At 41.7% G+C, this 20,701-nt stretch overlaps 1 protein-coding gene across 1 annotated transcript in view; it reads right to left on the minus strand.

Annotated features, from left to right (window-relative positions):
* The window catches only part of tspoap1 (TSPO associated protein 1), a 64,623-nt gene extending 44,215 nt beyond the window's left edge, over nucleotides 1-20,408 (minus strand). Inside the window, exons 1-3 of the mRNA XM_022746096.1 lie at nucleotides 20,105-20,408; nucleotides 19,548-19,633; nucleotides 13,197-13,427 (exon numbers count right to left, since the gene is read on the minus strand). Coding sequence (XP_022601817.1) covers nucleotides 13,197-13,427; nucleotides 19,548-19,633; nucleotides 20,105-20,408 — 621 coding nt within the window. The remainder of the gene's footprint in view (nucleotides 1-13,196; nucleotides 13,428-19,547; nucleotides 19,634-20,104) is intronic.
* Nucleotides 20,409-20,701: the final 293 nt, after the last annotated feature.

Here is a 20,701-nt window from a genome sequence, read left to right on the forward strand (position 1 = left end):
ATCCATTCATACTCTGCACATTCTTCTTTCTGGTCAGGATCACAGGTGGGATGGAACTTGAAGGTAAGAAATGACCAGGTTGCAAGTTTAACAAATGGCTAACTCTCACACACACACACACACACACACACGCATCCCTATAATACAGTGTGTGAGACCCTCTCTCCTCATCCTCTTTAGATGATGTATTAGGGCACACAGAGAAACTGCAAACAGAGATGAACAGCACTTCATGACCAGACCATTTGCTTTGCTGATGTTAGATGAATTTCTCAGGGACGCAGGGACTCTGCTTATTCACCTCTCTGGGTTTGATTTATTTCTTGTAGTGTAGTGTCAGGGGTAAGGGTCTGCTCTAAGTGTAAATATCAGGTTCATTCTTAAAATCTAGTCACATGCAATGTTTCTCTCGTGTGAGTATGGTGCATTTTAGACACATTTAAAACGCATGCAGACACAAAGCAGTGTTACTCCTACTGTAACTAATATCTCCTTACAATATCACATTAATTAGAAGTTCTTTAGGACAGGCTGAACATTAATACCACAGCATAATGAAATCAGATGAAATGAGACACGAAAAACTCTGTAGTGAGAAAAATGAAGATGTTCCTCTTAATATTGAATTTCCTTTCAGTTGGGAAACCTGCATCACGCTGTGTTGCAAGCACAGGGAGTGACAGTGGTAATAAAAACTCAAAATAAAAGTATTTTAAAAATGGTACTCTCTCTAAAGAAGACTTCGTATGCACCTCAGCCGAGGGAGGGGGAATGTTAACGCTGCTCCCAAGTAAGGCAGTAGCAACAGCAAGTTACCCGAAGGCAAACGGAGACACCATTTACACTTAATAACACCACTCAGTGTCATTAAAGCGATGCTCACACTACAGCTACCCGGAGCAGAAATTGTTGCAACCCAAGTTTGTTTTCCAGACCTGCTGAGGAGATGTTATTGGAAAAAACATAACGCTGTGCTTTGTTGCCTCTCCCAAACATAAAAGGGGCAGAGTGCTAGCAAACACTCTTTAAGGATTCAAAGAAAGGTAGCGTAGCCTCAGCTCTCAGATGAACCTTTGTGTCCTTGAGAGTTATTTTACCATCAGTCAGAGGAGTCAGCCGGTCCCAGTGTCCCACTCTTCCTCTCAGGACAACGTTGCTAAAGCCCAATCAATCACCTCACAGGAAGGCCAGCCAGAGTGAACTCAGCCTCCGCCTGCCTCCATTCTGATTCTAATGATCTTGGAGTCCGTCCATGTCTTGTAATTGTTCCCTGGGAATCATAGTGAAAATACACCGAAGGCTTTTCTTTAAGCATGAGGTAATGCTGGCTTCTTACACACTAAAACCCACCCTGCTCTTGCTTCTCTCGCTGCCACAGAAAAAGGCTGCAGGTGGCGAGGTCCACTCAAGGCCAGTGTATTAGCATTCAGCCAGAACGCCTCTCTCACAGCAGTGCTGTTTTCACATGGGCCTGGCTCAGGGAGCAAGGCAGATGTAACTCAGTAGAAGGAGGGCAGGGGTCTCTACACAAACGTCTGTCAGGAGAGTCTGAGCCTTGGGCAGGGCAGATGGGCCAAATGGAGCCATCTCCCTGTGATCTGTTTGTATGTCTGCAATAACTGTGGATACAAGCAGACCATAAAAAAACACACTCACACCACATACACACTTCTTACCATAATGGTCCTGCAGGGTCTAGAAAACACTGTCATGTACTACTGATGTGACAATTCATAGCATTTTTAGTTCAACATTGTGGCAGTCAATGTGGAAAAGCTGATTATTCTGTTTGATTGTGAAGCTGTGAAAAAGTATTTTGTTTGCATTTATAACTTGTTAAGAATCCATTTGAAATTCCAAGTAGGACGTGATTATGCAAAAAGAACAACACAGTTATCCGGTGTTACCCACTCATAGTCCTGTTAGAGTGATTTTGCTGTGAGGGCTCTTGCAGCTGATAAAAGCAGGGTGGATGAGCCTTTACTGATTGGTGGTGTGTGACACATTTAGTGCTGTGAAAAGCCTCATTATTTCATTATAAAAACATTCTTTGATGCTTTTTTCCCACTTAGAAGAGTTGAATCCCTTTGGGCTTTTCTAATGACCACAAAGAAAGTTTTACTATCAGGTCTATAAAGCTTGTCAAACAAAGCCTCCTTTCACACGGACACATTCACCTACAGTGACATTGAATTTTCTGTACAGGAGATCTGTACGTGTGAACGATCCAGATAATTGAGTCCAACAACGTTTGCAGGTTCCACTTGTGAATGGGACTTTAAAGCTCAAAGTACGGCCGCAGAAGGTCAGACCCCACCATCACATGGCTGTCACAGTTTGGCAGGTGGCTCCAGGAGCAGCATGTGTTACTGACCTTGAAAGCACAAACACCCTGAGCCACGAAGACTCATTTTAATCTCATTTATTATACAACAGAGTTTTCGGAGACAAGTAAAAAAAAAACCTGAGTTATGAACCGACATAAAAGAGACACTTCACAGGTGACTTGTTATAAATGATCTCCCTCCATTACTTTTACTGCGCGTAACAAGCCGACACTGACGAGTCTGAGCTTCGTAAAGAGAGCAGGCTACGGTGCCGCTTGATTATCTGGGTCAGTTGCTGTTTTATATGCCTCTGAGGGCCTGAATCAAAATGTCTTAGGGGTTTTCTGGAATTCATTCTCTTTGTCGGCATCTTGTTGGCAGCACTATAAAGACGAGATACAACTATGGAGAGACTAAAATAAAAATATCAGATAGAGACAACTGATTTATGACTAAGTGTAATTAAATTGAACAGTGTGTGTCTTATTTGGAGCTTGTAAACTGCTCATACAGGGAAAAACAATATGGGTTAAAGGTTCGGAGAAGGTTAGACATTTACTGACGCTCGTGGAAGACTGTATGTGTTCTCACCGCGTCAAATGTTTGTTTTGTCAAAACTACTAGTCAATTAATCTATTTATATTTAAGTCATTCCAATAATCTTCTGTGTAATTCTTCCTGATCTGCTACAACCCTCTATCTTTCTTTTTATGTGATTCACCAAATCACCACGGGAAAATGAACGTTGAGTTTCATGCTGTTTGCAGAAAACACTGCTTTCACCACTGCAGTGTTAAGAATATATCTTCAGTCGCATTTTGAAGAGAAATACATTCGCCAAAACTGTTGAAAAAAAAAAAGTAAGAACACTACAAATGGCTGCAGTGAAAGGAAAACAGCAGAAGTGCATTTTCTGTCATGTTACTGACACACTAAGACGACTTTAGTTAGAGCACCTATCAAGAAAAAAAGATAAATTAAATAAATCATTAAATGTTCAGAGGCTCGCTCTTACATATTCATCAGGTCACACAACCAGATTATCCTTTTGTCTGGGATTCATGGCGAGCTTTTGTAAGGCGTATGGAAACGTCTACAGTCTGGTTTCACAGAAACACCAACATCAGCATTTTTAGCTGACAGCTAGAAATCCCCCACCGTAAACCTCTAAGGAGACAGCGAGACAAAGGCACACACATGCACACAGGAGCACGACACAAACACACGCTTCACCATTGTTAACTCCTTTGGACGTGATAATTGAAGTAGAAGTATAAAAGCTAGAATCTGTCATTAGTGTACAACATCTTTTCAGCCAAAGTCAATACAGTTTGTATTACAACTGAAACCAGTCAATCTACAGTCTAATGCTAGAGCAATATGCTCAATCAAACGATCAATCAATACGCCACTAGTAAAACGGCTTGTGGATTGGGACTTCAACATATGAAAAGCTTTATTTACACTGGCTGTTAGTTGTTCTTCTGCCGTTCTTAGAGAAGCAGCTCAGAGCTTACTGCTGGCTGGATGGAAAAAGGATAACACTTAGTAGCAACTGAATAAACAACAGTTATATACACTATTGGAAATCAGTAGCTCTGCTGCCTGAGTAGTTAAAGAATGTGAGGCCCAGCAGGAACACTAACATTAAGATACATTTTTTCCATAGGATAATCTTCTCTTTTTTTTATTGCAGTGCACGTCAACACTGGTATCCTGCTCCGGTTCCACTGGAGGCAGCTTCTGTCTAAGAAGAATGTGCCTGGTTATGATCATCTCTATATTTTTACTCTGGCTTTTCATAAACTGTAGATTCATTCTGATAAAACCATAAACAATGCACAGCCTGAGAGTACCTGCCGATGAGTTTTATCCAGCAGCATCGCACAGAGGATTGGTATGAAGGAAACAGTCTGCTGAATCTGGAAATGTGCCTTAATTAATCCAGGCCTCGTCTGCTGTCGGCAATAATAGAAGGGGAAAGGCTTCCTCCCATAGACCCGATCCTCAAACACCACATGGTCGGAGAAATGACTCCTGAACACAGTTTAATTACCAGCAGAGGCCAGAAACAGAAAAAACAATATGCAGTATGCAACGGCCCCCTCCCACTACAGTGGATAGTAATGGACTTGACAATATCAGTGAAGTGATAGTTTAGAGTCAAATCAATGCCACTCTTTATCTCTGTCTGCTGCATCAGTGGTTTTCTATTGACATTTCCTGAAGAGCTCTGCTGTCAAACATCTTCAAAAGACATGAAAAATCTCATTTACTTGACGACCACCTATCTCCTGTGGTTCGACACTGCAGAGCTCCTTTGCTCTAAGACATGTCATTTTTAAATGCTGGTTGCAAACACCTTTTCCAAACCTGTTTAATTCTAATTTCTGTGATCAAGGCAGAAATATCCAGATTATTTATAGGACAAAAGAGGAAGCTATGGCATTGCTTTCATTTCTCATGGCCGTTATCTACAAATGTCTTGAACAAAGAAACAGAGAATTATCTGTGTAGAAAAAACTACATATAGAAAGAACCACAGAGCCGTTTGTGGCCTGAGGTGCTTTATTAACAGCCGCTCTCTCCCAATACTCATATATAAGTCATGAAGAAGCTCTCTTGAGTGTCCTCTCAAACCCCCTCCTGTATTTATCACGACTCATCTCCCCGGGGTACCTGACGGTGACAGATTAGGGGGTCTCTCATACAGCGTTAGAGAACAAAGAGCCAACACGAGACACCCCTTTACTCCCCCGCAGGCATCCAGCAATACTACCTCCACCACACCTTGTACATCGTCCTCTAGTGAGGTTGTGCAAAAATAAAAATGCACCGTCTGGAAATGCATGTTAGCGCCTAGAATATAATATGTGCATACATTTCAGCATATAACCTTTATGTGGTGTGAACTGTCTCGTTTACAGCCAGTGATGGGACGGAAATTAGAGACTGTGGAAGCCCTGATGCAACCGCATGTCATGGTGTATTCTCATGAAGCGACGGGCTAATTCATCTGTTATGCCAGTAGTGATTTCACGCTTAATCCAAGTTAAGAAATCAACATGGAAGACACGGTCACTATGTTTTAGCATCTGTAATGAACAAGTCATCCCTTCAGCTTTCAGATCTTCTGTCTGTTATGGCCTGGCACTGTCTGAGCCCTCTCCCTCACAAAGCCATTATAACACTGTCCCAACGACACAGTAATTAAAATCCATACTAACATGGCCGCCTCATCATCTCATAGTCCGCAAAATAAAAATGTCACAATCCCCTGAGCCTCCAAGGGTTTAATAAGGTGTCAGACATGCAGGGAACATCTGGCTTTTTAAAAGTCAAAGGATGAACAGGAGGAGGGGTCGCCAAATTATTCCTCTTAGTGCAGTGTCAGCGGAAACGGCACTGAAACAGACCGAGTGTAGGGGAGATGATTTGTTTCTCCCCAGACCCTCCACAGGCTCGATGCTGAGAGCTTCCAAAGAATATAACCCTTAATCTTGTCAAAGAAAATTGCATATGCACAGAAGCCCTCTTTGACCCCCCCCCCCCCCCATCGTTACAGAGACAACTTAATTTGTGGTCTGACACAAGAGACACACACAGTCAGAAATGGTTTTACTGAACCTGCTTTAGCATTTTAAACCACATCAGTCATTATGTAAGGAAGACACATTATTTTGGCCGTCTTTGTTGGTTCCTTTGCTACTTTGTCAACATAGTCACATGTGCAGATGAAAAGCTATATTAAACCAACCCTACAATGGAGTCACACGGTGGCTGCATCTGTGTCGTGGATTAAAAAGCATGTGCGACTGAGGTCAAACTGCCCTTTGTTAACTGGAGCTTTGTTAAAAACAATCAAAGGGAGCCAATGGCAAATACAGGCAATACCATCTAGCCAATTTCATTCTACAGATTGGGCTGACCTCCCCAAGCCAGTACGCACTCAGCCAGACGTGGAAGTCCCTAAAATTAATTGAAAAAAATTCATTCCACCACCAGCCCCACCGGGGACTTGTCGCCGCTCTTGATGTTGCCAAAAAATCACTCCTCCTACTCCGTCACTGTCATCACGGCAGCCAGCGTCTCATCACCCAGAGCTAAAGTGATAAAAGGCTGAAATATTAACCCGGATGTTTCCACCGTGGAGACAAATCCTTAGTGAACACCGGGAATTCCCTTGACCTGTATCGCCATCGCACTTCTGTCTACTCAGGAGTTCACCGTTTGCGTATTTGTCTGCGATGTAACAAAATATTGATTGAACTGTCCTTGACACCAGGAGTTAACATTACCTTCAAATACATTACTCTTCAATACACTACATTAGGTAGCATCTCGTTTATAGGCAACAATCAAAGCAAAGGAAATAGGTTGACCTTGAAAACACAGTGTATCTGTCTGTGCTGTACGGATCATGTTCTAGAAGTAGGCTTAGCCACAAGGACTAAAGCTGGGAAGTTAGTTCTACACAACAAAATCCTTAACAACACACTCTCACACACACACACACACACACACAGTCAATAATTCTCTGACAAAAATTTTGCACCATTCAAATAATTGAGCACTACCACAGCAAACCTTTACAAGTCACATTCAATAAATGTACATCTGGCAGCGGCACTTCTGTAATAAAAGGCCAGAGTGACCTTTCTTGACATTTAGTGGGCCAACAGAATGAGTCTCCTTTTCCTCCTCCAGGCAGAAAGCATTTCCCATTGTGAGCGGGAGCACAGGTAATAATAGGTTTAATCTCGCCAGCAGTTTGGGACCAGGACCAAATAAAATGTCACAGACAGCGGAGAGTTGTTGGAAGACTCCAAATATGTACCAGTCTGAGTGCAGGAGAGTGAAGGTAAACACAACAACGCTTTATAACAGCTTTACTCACATTTCAAACGTCACAACAGCAAATCAGTGCAACACTAAGCAACACTTGCTAGTAAATGCCTGAGAACCTGCTCTACAGTCTCTATTCTGTAGGGCTGGGCGATATGACTTCAGATCAATATCACGATTAATTCAAACCTTTCACCTTGATTATGATTAATGAATGGTTACCATGGCGGTTTTCTGTCTCTCTCCTTTTTTTTGAGCCATGCGCTCTTCATGTTCAGCGATGTGATTGTGTCCAAGTGATTAAACAAACTGGTGGTTTTACCTTTGGTTGCTATTCATGTTGCATTCACCACTGTTCAGGGGACTGATCAGACCCAATCAGGCCCAATCAGCGAGGCGAGTGTCTGCGTCATAGTTTCCAAAAGTCTCAGCTTTAGGGGCTTGAAAACAGAGAGCAGGAGTAAACGAAGCAAAAGTGATGTCCTTTAAAATTTTATATAAAACGAGTCAGTGTAGACGTAGCCTGAGGCTCAGTGTTTGCTCTCGTGTCATCCCTATCGGCGGAGGCATGTAACTGAACACAAGGTAGGATGCTTTAAGGGGACGGTTCATGAACGTATTAACTGAATTAACCCACATGAGCTTCATTAAGTCGGTGACAGATTCTAAATGTTGGTTTTGATACTTTTTCGTTTAACTGCCCAACCATAACACTCTGTGCATCGCACATACGCTCACTGATGCGGAAGTGATAGCCCAAGTTCATGACCCCACACTGCAAGTGCATGCGACGGTGAACAGAATGTCTGGCCCTCGTTCCACGGAGAGAGTCTGCACGTCGTCGCAGACAGGCAGCAGACAGACACACACTGATGTTTGGCCCTGGAAATGGTGAGAGACAAATACTCCAGAGACTCTTCTCTCACTGCTCTATCAATTATTCACAAGTCATAACATGGCCGGCCAATAAAAGACACTCATATCTGAGCGTGCACAAACACACACGCACGCACACACACACACACACACAAACAGAACCTTGTGGCTAAAAGGACTCATACAGAATCGGCTACAGGAATACATCTTATTTTATTTAAACATATTTTTATTTTAACATATGTTCATTTTATTTTCAATGAAATTGTCCAAAACATCAAATATTGTGACTTTTTAACAAGAGCTGCAACAATTAGTAGAATAATCGATTATTATTATTATATGAAAAATTCTCAGTTTGAAGCGTCTCCAGTGTGAGGTTTTGCTGATTTTGTCTATTTCACCTCATTGTAAACGGAATATGTTTCACTTTTGAGGCTGTTGTTCAGACAAGACAAAAAATCTGAAGACTCCGGAAAACTGAGATGGATATTTTTCACTATTTTCTGATGTTTAACAGACTAAACCAAAGTAAATTAAGCAGTTCTACTTGTAACTATGATGCACATCTGCGCAATGTATAAGGATTCATGTAACAAAATCCAAATCATAAATTGTCCTTCCCACTATGTATGAAAAAACTATACAGTGCCACATTCCTGCATTTCAACAGAATAAGAGAAAAAGGACAGAAAACAAACCAAATCTTCACAGAAATATGTGTGAGAATGTGTTTTTTTTTACAAATCCATCACCTCTTCACCTCATCACTACTCAAATAACACACTGTACAATTTAAGTTACCAGTGTTTAGCGTTGTTATATCAAGGTTTATTGATTTGCCAAGAAATGAAAAGATCCATGATAATCATGTGACAGAAGACAATAAAATAAAATAAGTGGATTGTTTTGCCTTAAATCAACCATATGAATGTCTGTCTAACACAGTGGATGCTAGGTTCATCATCACATGCTGCCTGAGAAGCAGAACAGTGTGTGACTCATTATTCAAAGACTCTACCCAGATGGCAGAACACACCCTCTCTGAGATTTGCGATTATTTTCGGAAAATTACAGGCCAAGTTCTGGTAAAATTTGACTGTCGGATCAGACACACCGCTCCACTTTCTCTTCTCCCACAGGTACAAACTGGGTCAGCGGTGACCTGTAGGGCTGCGAAAGTGCGTCAAACACCCAACACTCTGCTTTTAGCAGCGGATCAGTACCAAACATTTAGACAGTGTAACACAGAGAGAAGTAGAGAAGTAACCATCCATTTCTAAGACAAACAAATGAACACGTAGCCTCTGCTGTTTTACCTCCAGACGACACAGATTCTTCAGTTCGCCTGAAAAGGATGTCTGTGTTTGTGGGAGCAAACTCACACAAACACAGACACAATATTCTGATAATGACCTCGACTCATTTCTAGTGGTGAGAGTGACTGTGGAAATGAGCAAAGAGCTTGAAAACCCGGGCTCTGCCTTTTACCTTGAGAAATCTGACTAAACACTTGTTATAGAGCTGCTTTGAATAGTGTGAAATAGCTCTGCAGAAATTTTGCTGAGCATCAGTTATGCCATCATATCCACAGCAGAGGAAATGACATGCTGACAACAAGGTAACAAAAGCCTGTATTTACAGCTGACAACAGACTGAGTGACAAGTACTCTCGTGTTTGGGTTATTTTACAAGGCAGGAAATGCCCTTGCTAACTGGATAAACTGAGATAAAGTTGTTCCTGGTGTGAACAGCAGCAGTACATACACAATAGAGCATCCTTTCCACATTCTCCAAAGTGAAACAGCCCAACCAGATATTCCTAAGACTCCAAATTGTCCTTGTTGTCCTTGTTTTCATTGCTAGATGTGGCAGCAACTGGAATTAAACAGTGTGAGGTAAAGATACCAAGAGTCTTGGCCACTGCAGAGAAAGTAAATAAATCCATGGCATCATTGCATTACCACTGAGGTTGTGAATTATTTAGAGCTATACTTTAAAAAAAAAAAAACTAGGGTGAGGCTAAACCTGGGACAGACGTGTTTATATCTGTACAACACTGAAAACAGACCACTGTCAAGACTGTGTGCGTCTGGCCTTAGCTCCATCATATCCTCGGCTGTAACCCAGCAATCCAGCATGAGTAGATACAGGGTCATCAGGTAAAATAACTGTCTTCAGTGGAGTGATTCTGCTCATCTCTTTGCACAATAGCTCCATTTGGAACTCACACTGAGTGAACATAGCGACCATTAGACAGGCAGCCATATGGTGTCCAGACAGGTGCTAAAGAGTGTGGATCACAGAGGACCACACAGTCAACAAACTCATTAGCCTTCGTGCTTCTTTCTGCCATGAAGTGCAAAGACAGACACTGACAACTGCTTTTACACATTTGCCCTCAAAGACTAATATATTTTCAATAATGGTTCTAAATGACAGAGGCAACAGAAGCTACTGGGAAACTGACACCAGACAAGTGTGACAAATCTATTTCATAAACATAACCTGGTCACATCCTGGTCACAGCTCACTGAATAAGAGCGAACATAAATAATAATTTACATCCTGTGTCTTTCGTGTTCTTACTACCTTGTTTCATATCTGTAGATGCACATATTCCTCTCACTGCACCAAAACGTGGCAGGGCGGTTACATGTAAGTCAGAAATAAGCACTCCAGCGCCCTCATGTATTTTGGGTCAATAATAGAGGGTGTGCATGTGTTCTCAGTCTGTCTGCTGAAAAACACAATGTTTGATTTTGGCATAAAAATCTGTTCTTAACTTATAAGCCTTTGTGCAAGAACAAATGCACATAGCATTGGTGAAAATAATCACAGAGTGAAAAGTTAATCACTACTTCTCCCATGACCAGCCTCTCCACACAGTTTCACAAGGAAAGTATTTAGACATTTCAGGATTTAAAAAACTGCATTTAAATCGATGATGATTCTTTAAAGAAGATAAACTCATGATAAACTCATGAGTTTATATATATAAATATATATATATATAAAATGATTATATATATATAGGAATTCATATGGATAAATATATATTTCCTCAACAAAACCAAAATAGTCTATGTATGTGTAATACACTACAAGGAATAACTTCGTGCTCTGTGGGCTGAGCCACACTGGATCATGGAGATATGATGATTCACCTACACAGTAAAACCCGCCTTCTCTTTATATATTCCATTTATGACGCAGCCACTTCATGTGGGGCTTTTACTGAACATGAACGCAATTTTCTAGCTACAGTTTCACCCACTTTCCTTCTGCTGTACAAGACCTGCTCTGCCTTTTACAACATTTTACTCTTATTATACAAATTCATTACACACACACACACACACACACACACACACACACACACACACACACACACACACACACACACACACACACACACACATCCTTGTTTTACTATACCCGTCACTGACATAATGCATTCCCTTGCTCCTTACCCTAACATTATCCATCACAACTAATTGCCTATCATAACCCGAAAACCACGTCTTAACCCTCAAACAGCCAGTTCAACTTGTGGCCTCCAGCATTGTGGTCCCCACAAAGCTGTCAGACCCCACATGTGCAGTGGGCTCCTGGTTTTTGGACCCCATGAACATCCCCATCCCCCACCCCCCCATACACACTCTTCACATTCATAAATTATTGGTGGAACTAGTGACAAGGAAACAAAACAAATGCTTGTGGTTCCTCGACTGCAATAATGGTGTAATTATAAACAATAATCTGAGAGTGACAGCCCCCGCTGCTCTGAAATGGCCAAATAATCATTTCTAATGCATCATTAAATGCCGCCTCTCAGCGTCTGTGGCCACAGACCATCTCTCAGGTTGTGTGTTGACAGTTCATTAGGGGTTTTTACTACACTGCGATTGTGGTGATTGGGTAATGAAGTGATGGGGGTGGGAAAGACAGCAGGCAATGCTGCACACAGATTACTACCTTGTTTGGATGATGAAATCCTATAAGGACTCATTCAAACCACCGAACAAAGGCAAAGGGGTTTTGAGAAAGAACTGCTGGTTAAACATGCTGTAGTACCTTCTCTGTTGTAGAAGCTATAGAGAAAATATGACACACAATGCTGGAAACTATTAGTTGGCAATTCTTCCTCAGCAATATGATTCAAATAAAGAAATGAGTTCATCCTAAATTAGTCTGCGAAGGACCATGATCTTACATTAAAATGGAAATAAGAGTGTAGAGAAAATAACAATAACTTTAGTCTAAAGGCAAACGTTGTTCCAGGTTAAATGAGTGGCAGCTCAACATGGTCCAGGTTGATTCAGCTGTCCTCATGTGTTGCTCTTCACAGTCGAGAATGAGGACACTGTACTGTCTGTTCTGTCTACAGCATCTGCAACATTTCAACTATTATTAACTGTGTTCAGACAAATCAAACCAATCACAATCAATTATTCCATGTTTTCAAATATTATAAATATTATACTTAATTCATTCATTTGTTATTGATAAATTCCGAACATGTGTTTTTTTAGTTGGATTTAGTAATTTAAGAAAGTTATTGTGACAGTTCCTTCCACTGATGTCTCTTATTGTACAAGTCATATGACCATCCATCAGTCACACGAAAGTCTGGTTCCCTATTGATTTTCAGCTGGCTACCATTAAGTGGATATTCTGTCCTAACAGGATATGCAGAGGTGTGAAATGGGAAATTAGGTACTAGGTCATTACAGGTCAGCGTAATACCTGCCATCCCTCTGATTCTACAGCAGCAGCACTGTCCCAGATAACGTGTCAAGAAAACATGCTGCGTACACAAGTTCATTGTCACAATCACTGTAATCCAGTACAATGACAATCCGACTACGTGTGTTAATTTACTCCTGCAACTTTAAGACTCCTTAGCTCTGTATATTTCATAGTATATGAAGAACCAGACAATATATTGTAGTTTGCAATGTGAAAAGGGTTGAGAATCAAAATGTTTTATTGAAAAGACTAGTGATCCTATAATACATGCTATGCTATGTCTGTTACTCTAATATCAGTGGGACTTTAAGTCTCTCACGTGTCTCCAGGCCCAAACATTTTCACGTCAACCATCTTGAATAATTCTGGAAGACACAACAAATGTTCCACACTCACCTTACGTATCCCTTCCACTTCAAAACCATTGAGGTTTGCATACAGCGAGTGGTGCCTCTTTCCTAGCAATGATGTTGAAGTGACATTAGCCGTGGTCGGGACCGCCTTGTCCAAGAGCCCATGTTGGGTATTAACCTGCTCTTCCGACCTCCTGAACTCCGGCTGTTGTCGTCCGGGAGCTTCGGCCTCCTCGCGGCTCTCCATCTCTGCGGGTGCCGGCGCAGGCTCGGGCTGCTCAGGCCGAGTGCACAGGTCATACATCACTCTCAGTCAAAGTCAAACAGCGCGGATGGGATCAATATGACCAAATGAGGTGCCCAGCCAAGACCAAGCCATCACGGGCTTTTCATTTGCTGGAGGAGAATAATACAGATCAGCTGTGGCAGGTTGACTTCAGAGTGATAAAGATGTCACTTTCCTCCTTTTCTCCAACAGTTTATAAGGACTGTTTTTTGTCTAACAGCTTAGGTGAAGTGTCTGAAACCAAACAGAGGACGGTTTTTTCAACAGTTGAAATGAACGAAACACATGAATTTGCAAAATACTCCACAGCAGGAGTTAAAGCTGACAAAAATGGCACTAGTGTAAGAGTCAGTGTGCCATTTCCAAGACAAAACCAGCTACATATAAACCAGGAGTTGTAAAGTACCTCCTACCTCTGCACTGTGACGTTTCCCAAAATGAGGACAATGAGCCCTAAAGGGATATAACATATGTTCAGCGTTGGCTTCTCACTGTAATATGATGAATGTCATCGTCCTGGTAGCATTCTTCAGCATACTGTTGTTTGTTTTTATCACCGTGTAGCATTCAGAGTCCTGCTCACTACGTTAACATAGCCTGTTCCTTCATGCCTTGCCGCTCTGTCGTCTGAGGGGGGGTTTTTCATAGGTACTTGTCCGTAAAATGAAAAATACACACCGCTCCAATTCTTATCCTACATAATGCTGAAACAGCGCATGTAGGCCCGACCGAAATCACAAACAAGAAGAGACGTACGATGCAGAAAAAAAAAAAAAACAACAAGAAAACGATTTAACTAACAGGTCTGCACTCCAGTTCCCATTCTCTCAGTGCGGCTGAGATGTGGGTGGCATGTTGACTCTTGAGCTGTGAGTCTGTCCTCATTGATGCTGCTGTGTCAAAAAGCATTTCATCCAGATGCTATGAGACTCGACGGGGCTGCTTAATCCCGTCTTGGTTACAGCGCCATAAAGGTGAAGAAAGAGGACGAAGGGAAAAATGTGTGTGTGTGTAAGACGGCGAGTGTCGCTGAGAGGAGGGGGTAGGGAGGACTGCTTCAATCGCCCTATCACAAAAAGGCAGGCTTTGAGACGGGGCCCAATCATTACCGTGACTAGAGCTCGTTTCCATGGAGATGACGCTGGAATGATGTTGGCTGCCTATTGATTGTTCAAGAGGCAGTACACACTGCAACACAAGGAGGCTGCAGGAGGCAGGCAGAGGAACAAGTGTGTCCAGTCCAGACTAATTCTAATGTTTTACTGCAGTTGTGCACGACAAAAACAAATCACGTCAGACAGGGTGATGAATGCTGCACACAACCAGACACTAAAAAAACAGAAGGTCTGATGCTGCAAAAGATAAACGGTGTCATAACTTAATGCTGGTTTATTCAGCCTTACAGTCCTCCTCTCAACTAGGAGGTACTATCAAGTACTGCAGCTAATTGTCTATCAAATGAGCAAGGCAGCCTAATAAATCCCCTTAACAATTAGCGGCCTGAATACAAGCCAAGAGGGGGGGTTGTCAAGTTATTTGGGATGGCATCTAGTTAAATCCTCACTCAAACTTGACAAACATTGTTTCAAAGCACAAAGCCTCATAATCCTATCAGTATAAACCATTTAAAGATCCCCAGTATGTGTCAGTTGCTTAGTTGCTAACAGGCATGTATACAAAACAAATATATATATATATTATATTATATATAATATAGTAAATAATAAAAAAAATAATTAAAAAAAATTGTGGTAAAAAAATCAAAATAAGTACATTTTTTACCACCTTTGTACCTCTGCAAATTGGGTTATCATGTAGAATAATTCTGACTCTTTACTAATGAACTCCAGTTACCCTTCATGTGCAATCAAGTTCATCTATAATCAGAGGGGATCAAGAGAGGGGGGTATGCTGTCAGACAGTGAATGGTTACCACTGCACTGCCGCTGAGAGGACAGTGGTGTTTTGTATTCTCACTGGGTAACAGCAGGGTGAAACTCAGCCATAGGCACAGGATACCTTTGATAACAACCTGTACCAACCTATAGGCTCTTGTTATCCATCGACCCTAATTCCATCATCAGCTGGCTTGATTGAATGGGTTCTAGCTAAAAGCAGAGGAAATGACAACACAATAAATGTATTGTATAATACTAACTCAGATACCAGGTAATTTAGTTCCTGCATCATTTTTCCTCAAAGTGGTTTTCTGTGGTTGCCATGGTCACACAGCAGGCCACAGCGAGCAAGCTGTGATGCACCTATCCAACTTTTCTCTACCCATATCGATTCTGACACCTCAACTTGAGAGCATTTGCTGATTCCCAGCACCAACCCCACACAGGCGCTCTCTTGTTTCTGCATTCAAATCGGTACCTCACTGTGTGGAACTCACTGGAATCATTTTTATGTGAGGCAACGTGAGGCCAGGGATTACTATAGCACTAGAAACTGAGCTGACAGCCTGCTGTGACTGAATAAATGCAAGTGACAGCAGAAATGCTGAATTTCACATCGACACTGACAAAGAGAACAAAGAGAGTGTCTCTAATGTGGATGGGTCATGTCACGGCCAAAACCCGCTCTACTTAACTAAGGCTGGTACTGGCGCTGATACAGAAATGGCGGATTGGATCAATGCATCCCTAGTGTCAAGCTGAAAAATAAAGTTATACCTTCTCCAACTCAGGACCTGTTGATGTCATATTGACATCATACCAGCAATATTACATAAAACTAACACCTTCCACTATAGTTGTCTCAGTCTAGGCTGACTCTGAATATGATACAGACATGAAAAAATATAAATATATTTTTTTAACCATTTCAGCAGCTACATGTGGACACAGTGGCACTTTAGTGACGTTTTCTGTCCAAAATAAATCAGAAATGAATTTATAATGAAGAGAAATCTAAGTCCTCAGCAGTTCAGTGACGTCAGCCGCCACGGTCACACAACGCAGGCAGTGTGTTCCCGCCGTAATTCACCCAACATCACTGAAGACCTCTTATCCATTCCCGCTCATCTACAGCAGATCAAGAGTAGTTGGTAGTTTAATACTTTGTGACTGCTTTGTTGCAGCCATTAAAGGTCACTGTCAGAAAACTCATAGCTGGGTGAAGAGAGATTAAAAATAGACATTTTGCCTTTTATAACCGGCATTCTCTGTTGCAGTGGAATTCAACACTAAAACTGTCACTTTTACAATGGCTCACTCTGAAAATGAAAGTGATATCCATTTCCCTTAACTGTCTATTATCCCCATTTAAATGTACTAACAGGCATGTGCAGTATGTTCTCTCAGTAACAGAGGGAAAAGGCTTTGATCGACAGCCTAAAAAAAGAAGGAGCCCAGACCAGACAGATGAAGCTCATACATATTCCCCGTCACTCGCAGACATGAGCTTCTTATTTTGTGCTAACGCAGCATTTCAGTCCTTTCCATTATTAATTCCAGTGTGCTCACAAGACCGTGGCTTTAGTAGCCTAAAGACTGAGCCAGTCCTGGCATGAACTCCAATGAACAGTATTTCTTTTCTGCTTCAGCTCCTTTGATAATTCAGATCTATACCCTGATCGGGAACAGAGGTCCTGACAGAAAAACAGTCGACAAAGAACAAAATATGTGAGATTAATGCTGCACACATGACATCTGCCACCAGTGACTTATCACATGTTGCACACAAAGACTAAATATAAAAAACACTCACTGAGCATCAAACAAAGAAAAGCATCCAGTCAGTATAAGTTAATGCAGGTCAAACAGCACAGAAAAGCAGAGGCCCATCAAGTCATTTAGTCAGGTCCATCATGGCTCAGTGGTATTGACATCCAATCACACTGACATATTTTGACAGAGCCTCTCTATCTGGCTGTTGGTCAGATACATCTGACATGAAATTGTATCCATTAAATAAAAACACGGGGGAAAAAAAAGAATAATTTCTGAAACATCATTTGGAATTGAGCAAAAACCTAAGCAGCTTTCAATAGCTGTCACAGTATCAGCACACATTTCAGATACAACAGCTGATTTACACAACACTTAATGTGCAAATGCCAAAATACAAGTACAGAACCTAGATTTACTTTTATCATTGCGAAGCCTTACATTTTGGGCAAATCTAATAAACTATGCTAAGCTTCTAGCGTCTGTGATAAATATGTTTCTCCTGGTGTATTGCACATGCAAATCTTTTCACGTGCAGTAACATATCTAATATTTTCATGGCACGAACAGAGGATATTTAGGAATATAAAAGTGTCAATAGAATGAAAAATGTGGACTGTCTGTGTTAAAAACAAATAAACAGCAGCTAACATGAACAACAGTAGACATCCTTCTGACACACGTGAAAGACAGCTGACATGATTAAAAGAAACAGGCACGAGCCGGTCCGTATTTGTTTTGGTTCACCTCAGTGCCAGTTTCTGGAATAACAAAGGCGATGCCTTGGCAGTGCTGTGCAAGAAATACAGTATAAAACAACAATGAGGCTGGGCAAGTGGGCATTTCTGCTTTGATTAATTATTCATTTTCCTCCCGATGAAAACTTGATCCAAAATTTAAGAGACAGAAACACATTGACCCACTTCTGCCACTCAAACTTGGAAGAATCCACCGCCAACACATGCTAACCCCGCCCCCCCTCAACAGGAATTCACCGTCATGTATTTTACACCACGTCAATCACACTAAACGCTTTTTTCAAATAGAAACCAACGTATTGGCAACAAATTAGGCTGCAATATGAGCCAGTGTTTAGTTTCGTACAACAGTGTTCGACTGTGTGTGTATAACTGCTCAAAAAAAAAAAAAAAAAAACTCCTCATGGAAATGTTAACAGTTGCTGTTTTGTACTCTGTGTTTCTGCTGCTGGCGATGCACCACTGCTGCCTTTTGTGTTGTGTGACTGCGTTGCTTAGCTTAGCTCTAAAAGGGGGGAAATCATTGGACATATTATTTGACTTCACCCGATGATCCCAATTGTACAAAGAACTACTGATAAAAAATATCAATTTGCAATAAATATGGTTCAAATTATTGTAGATTCTGTGAATCTGGCAGCTCAGTTTTTTCGATGGTACCTTTTTGTGTGATTACTATGTTAATGAGTTTATGTTCAGCCAATCATAAGCCCAGGTTAACACCTATATTTTATGTGTTTCTTTAGAAATTATGAAAACATGAAGCTATTACAGCTAATGCTTGTCAAACTGTGATTTACAGGCCGAGGATGAACCAAACTCCAGTACAATACTAATTGTATTTTCTATCGCTGACGGTTCCCCGTGGAGTTTTTTGATCTCTAATAGCGTCTCTGTTTTGTTTATCTCATGCACAAGCATGGGGACGCACATGCACATATGTGCTTATGCAGATTGTGTGGTACACACTCCAGTCAGTGTTTTTACATTATTCCACTAATCTACAGGTGGCGAGAACATGCTAAGATATACTGCAATGTTCAAGCAAAGAATGAGAAAGAGACTGCAAGCTAGTAACCAAGGATGCAAACAATGCTGGATTTTTAAATCAGCTTTGCCAATGTTTTAAGAGGAAGGAAATGCATTCAACAAGTTTGATAGACCTCGAGGATACACACAATGCATCCACAGGGCACATTTTAGCAAACAGGGAAGCTGGAAGTATTGTTTTCCTTTAAATAACAGGGCAAAGCTGAAAGATGTGTCCTGTTACCTCTTTCCCGCACATCAGCCACTATGTCTGCAGCATCTATCTATGGTTAATTATATAAATACAATGTCTAGCAATCCAGCTGGTTAACTTAAATTCAACTAGTGAAATGCACTGGTTATGATGTGATTTACCATCTTGATTTCGCTTAAAATCATTTTCCTCCAAAACAAATGTGCAGCATACTGTAGTTTATGAAAATATGAAAATATCTTATTGCTACCAACGATTCAGTGTTTCACATTCTGTCTGTGTGTGAAGGAGGATGACCAACAAGCAGTATAAAAGACTCTATACATCCATACACCAACATTTCTACCAACATACTGCATATATTCAGTATATGTTCATTGTGAATAAACAACCAGTGAAAATGTGAAAAATAATTTGGAGATATGAAATATCTTACCTCCATGTTTCTGTCCATGCATTTGGGGGGCGATGACTCATCTGACCCGGAGGACTCAGTGCAGCAGGGGGGCTGGTCGTCCCAGCCTGCATGGGGAGCGTTGTGTGGGTGACAAATTTTCAGAGAGCTTCTCCGACAGGTGTCCACGTCTGCAGCAGTGGTGCAGGGGTCAGCTGTGCACAAGTCCCTGCCTGAAGGCTTCTTTTGCTGATCTTGTTTGGTGTTTTTCTTAGATGAGTGGGAGGCACTCTGGGATCTCTGAAGTGTCACAGAGGAGTTATCACCATCTTTCTGAGTTGGTTTTCTTGAGAGACGTTTAAAAATGTAGCTGTGGTGTCCTGCTCTCTGCCTCCCCTGCAACAGTCTTCCGTGGGCCTCTAGCAGGTGGCAGAGGAAGATGGCCTTTTCTAGCTCAAATTCCTGTCTGTGATGCAATTTATAGACTGCCTGCTCACCATTTATCTCCTCATACAGTGTCAGCAGCAACTCCTCCAGCTTTGTGTAGGTTTCTCTGCTGCACAAAAAAAAAGGCTCTTTCCCTGTGGAATCGACCTTACTGTATCGTCCAGCGTCTTTAATGTCCACCTCCTTAGCCAGCAAACGCCAGCGTCTGTTAGACTGCCTGTCCTTTTGGGACCCACGCCTAGACGTCAGCTCCTTCACGGCCCTCTGCTGTTCCCTCTCTGCTTCTTCTCGCAGGCGCCTTAGCTCCACACAGAGGTGTCCGCAGGCCTGCTGTGTTCGATTCTTCTCCGCTTCCAAGTCAGCACGCAGCCTCTCGAGCTCTCGTCCATAGTCCGTCTGGCTCTGGCACGGTTTCTTGGATGACAGTGCCAGAGGGTTATCCCTGTCTTTCCTCATGATGGCTCATTCACAGCACAACATGCGATGAAAGGCAAGAAACATTCATTTCTAAAGAAGGGCCATGCATCAGAACTGAGAGGAAGTGCAGGTGGGTGGGTGATGGGTTGGTTATCAGACATGCAGCATGCAATTATCACACCAGGTCACTGGCCACTGGAGGGATGAGACAGTGGAGGATGTGAGAGAAATGGAAAAATGATCAGGTATTATTGTTTTACGTGAATGCACTGACAAGAAATGCAGTGTTTTCAGCATGGTGAAAGCACAAGTGACGATCCCTCTGTCTGTTA

Source organism: Seriola dumerili, unplaced genomic scaffold, assembly GCF_002260705.1.
Source record: "Seriola dumerili isolate Sdu_G_001 unplaced genomic scaffold, Sdu_1.0 BDQW01000091.1, whole genome shotgun sequence".
NCBI classification, from domain to species: domain Eukaryota; kingdom Metazoa; phylum Chordata; class Actinopteri; order Carangiformes; family Carangidae; genus Seriola; species Seriola dumerili.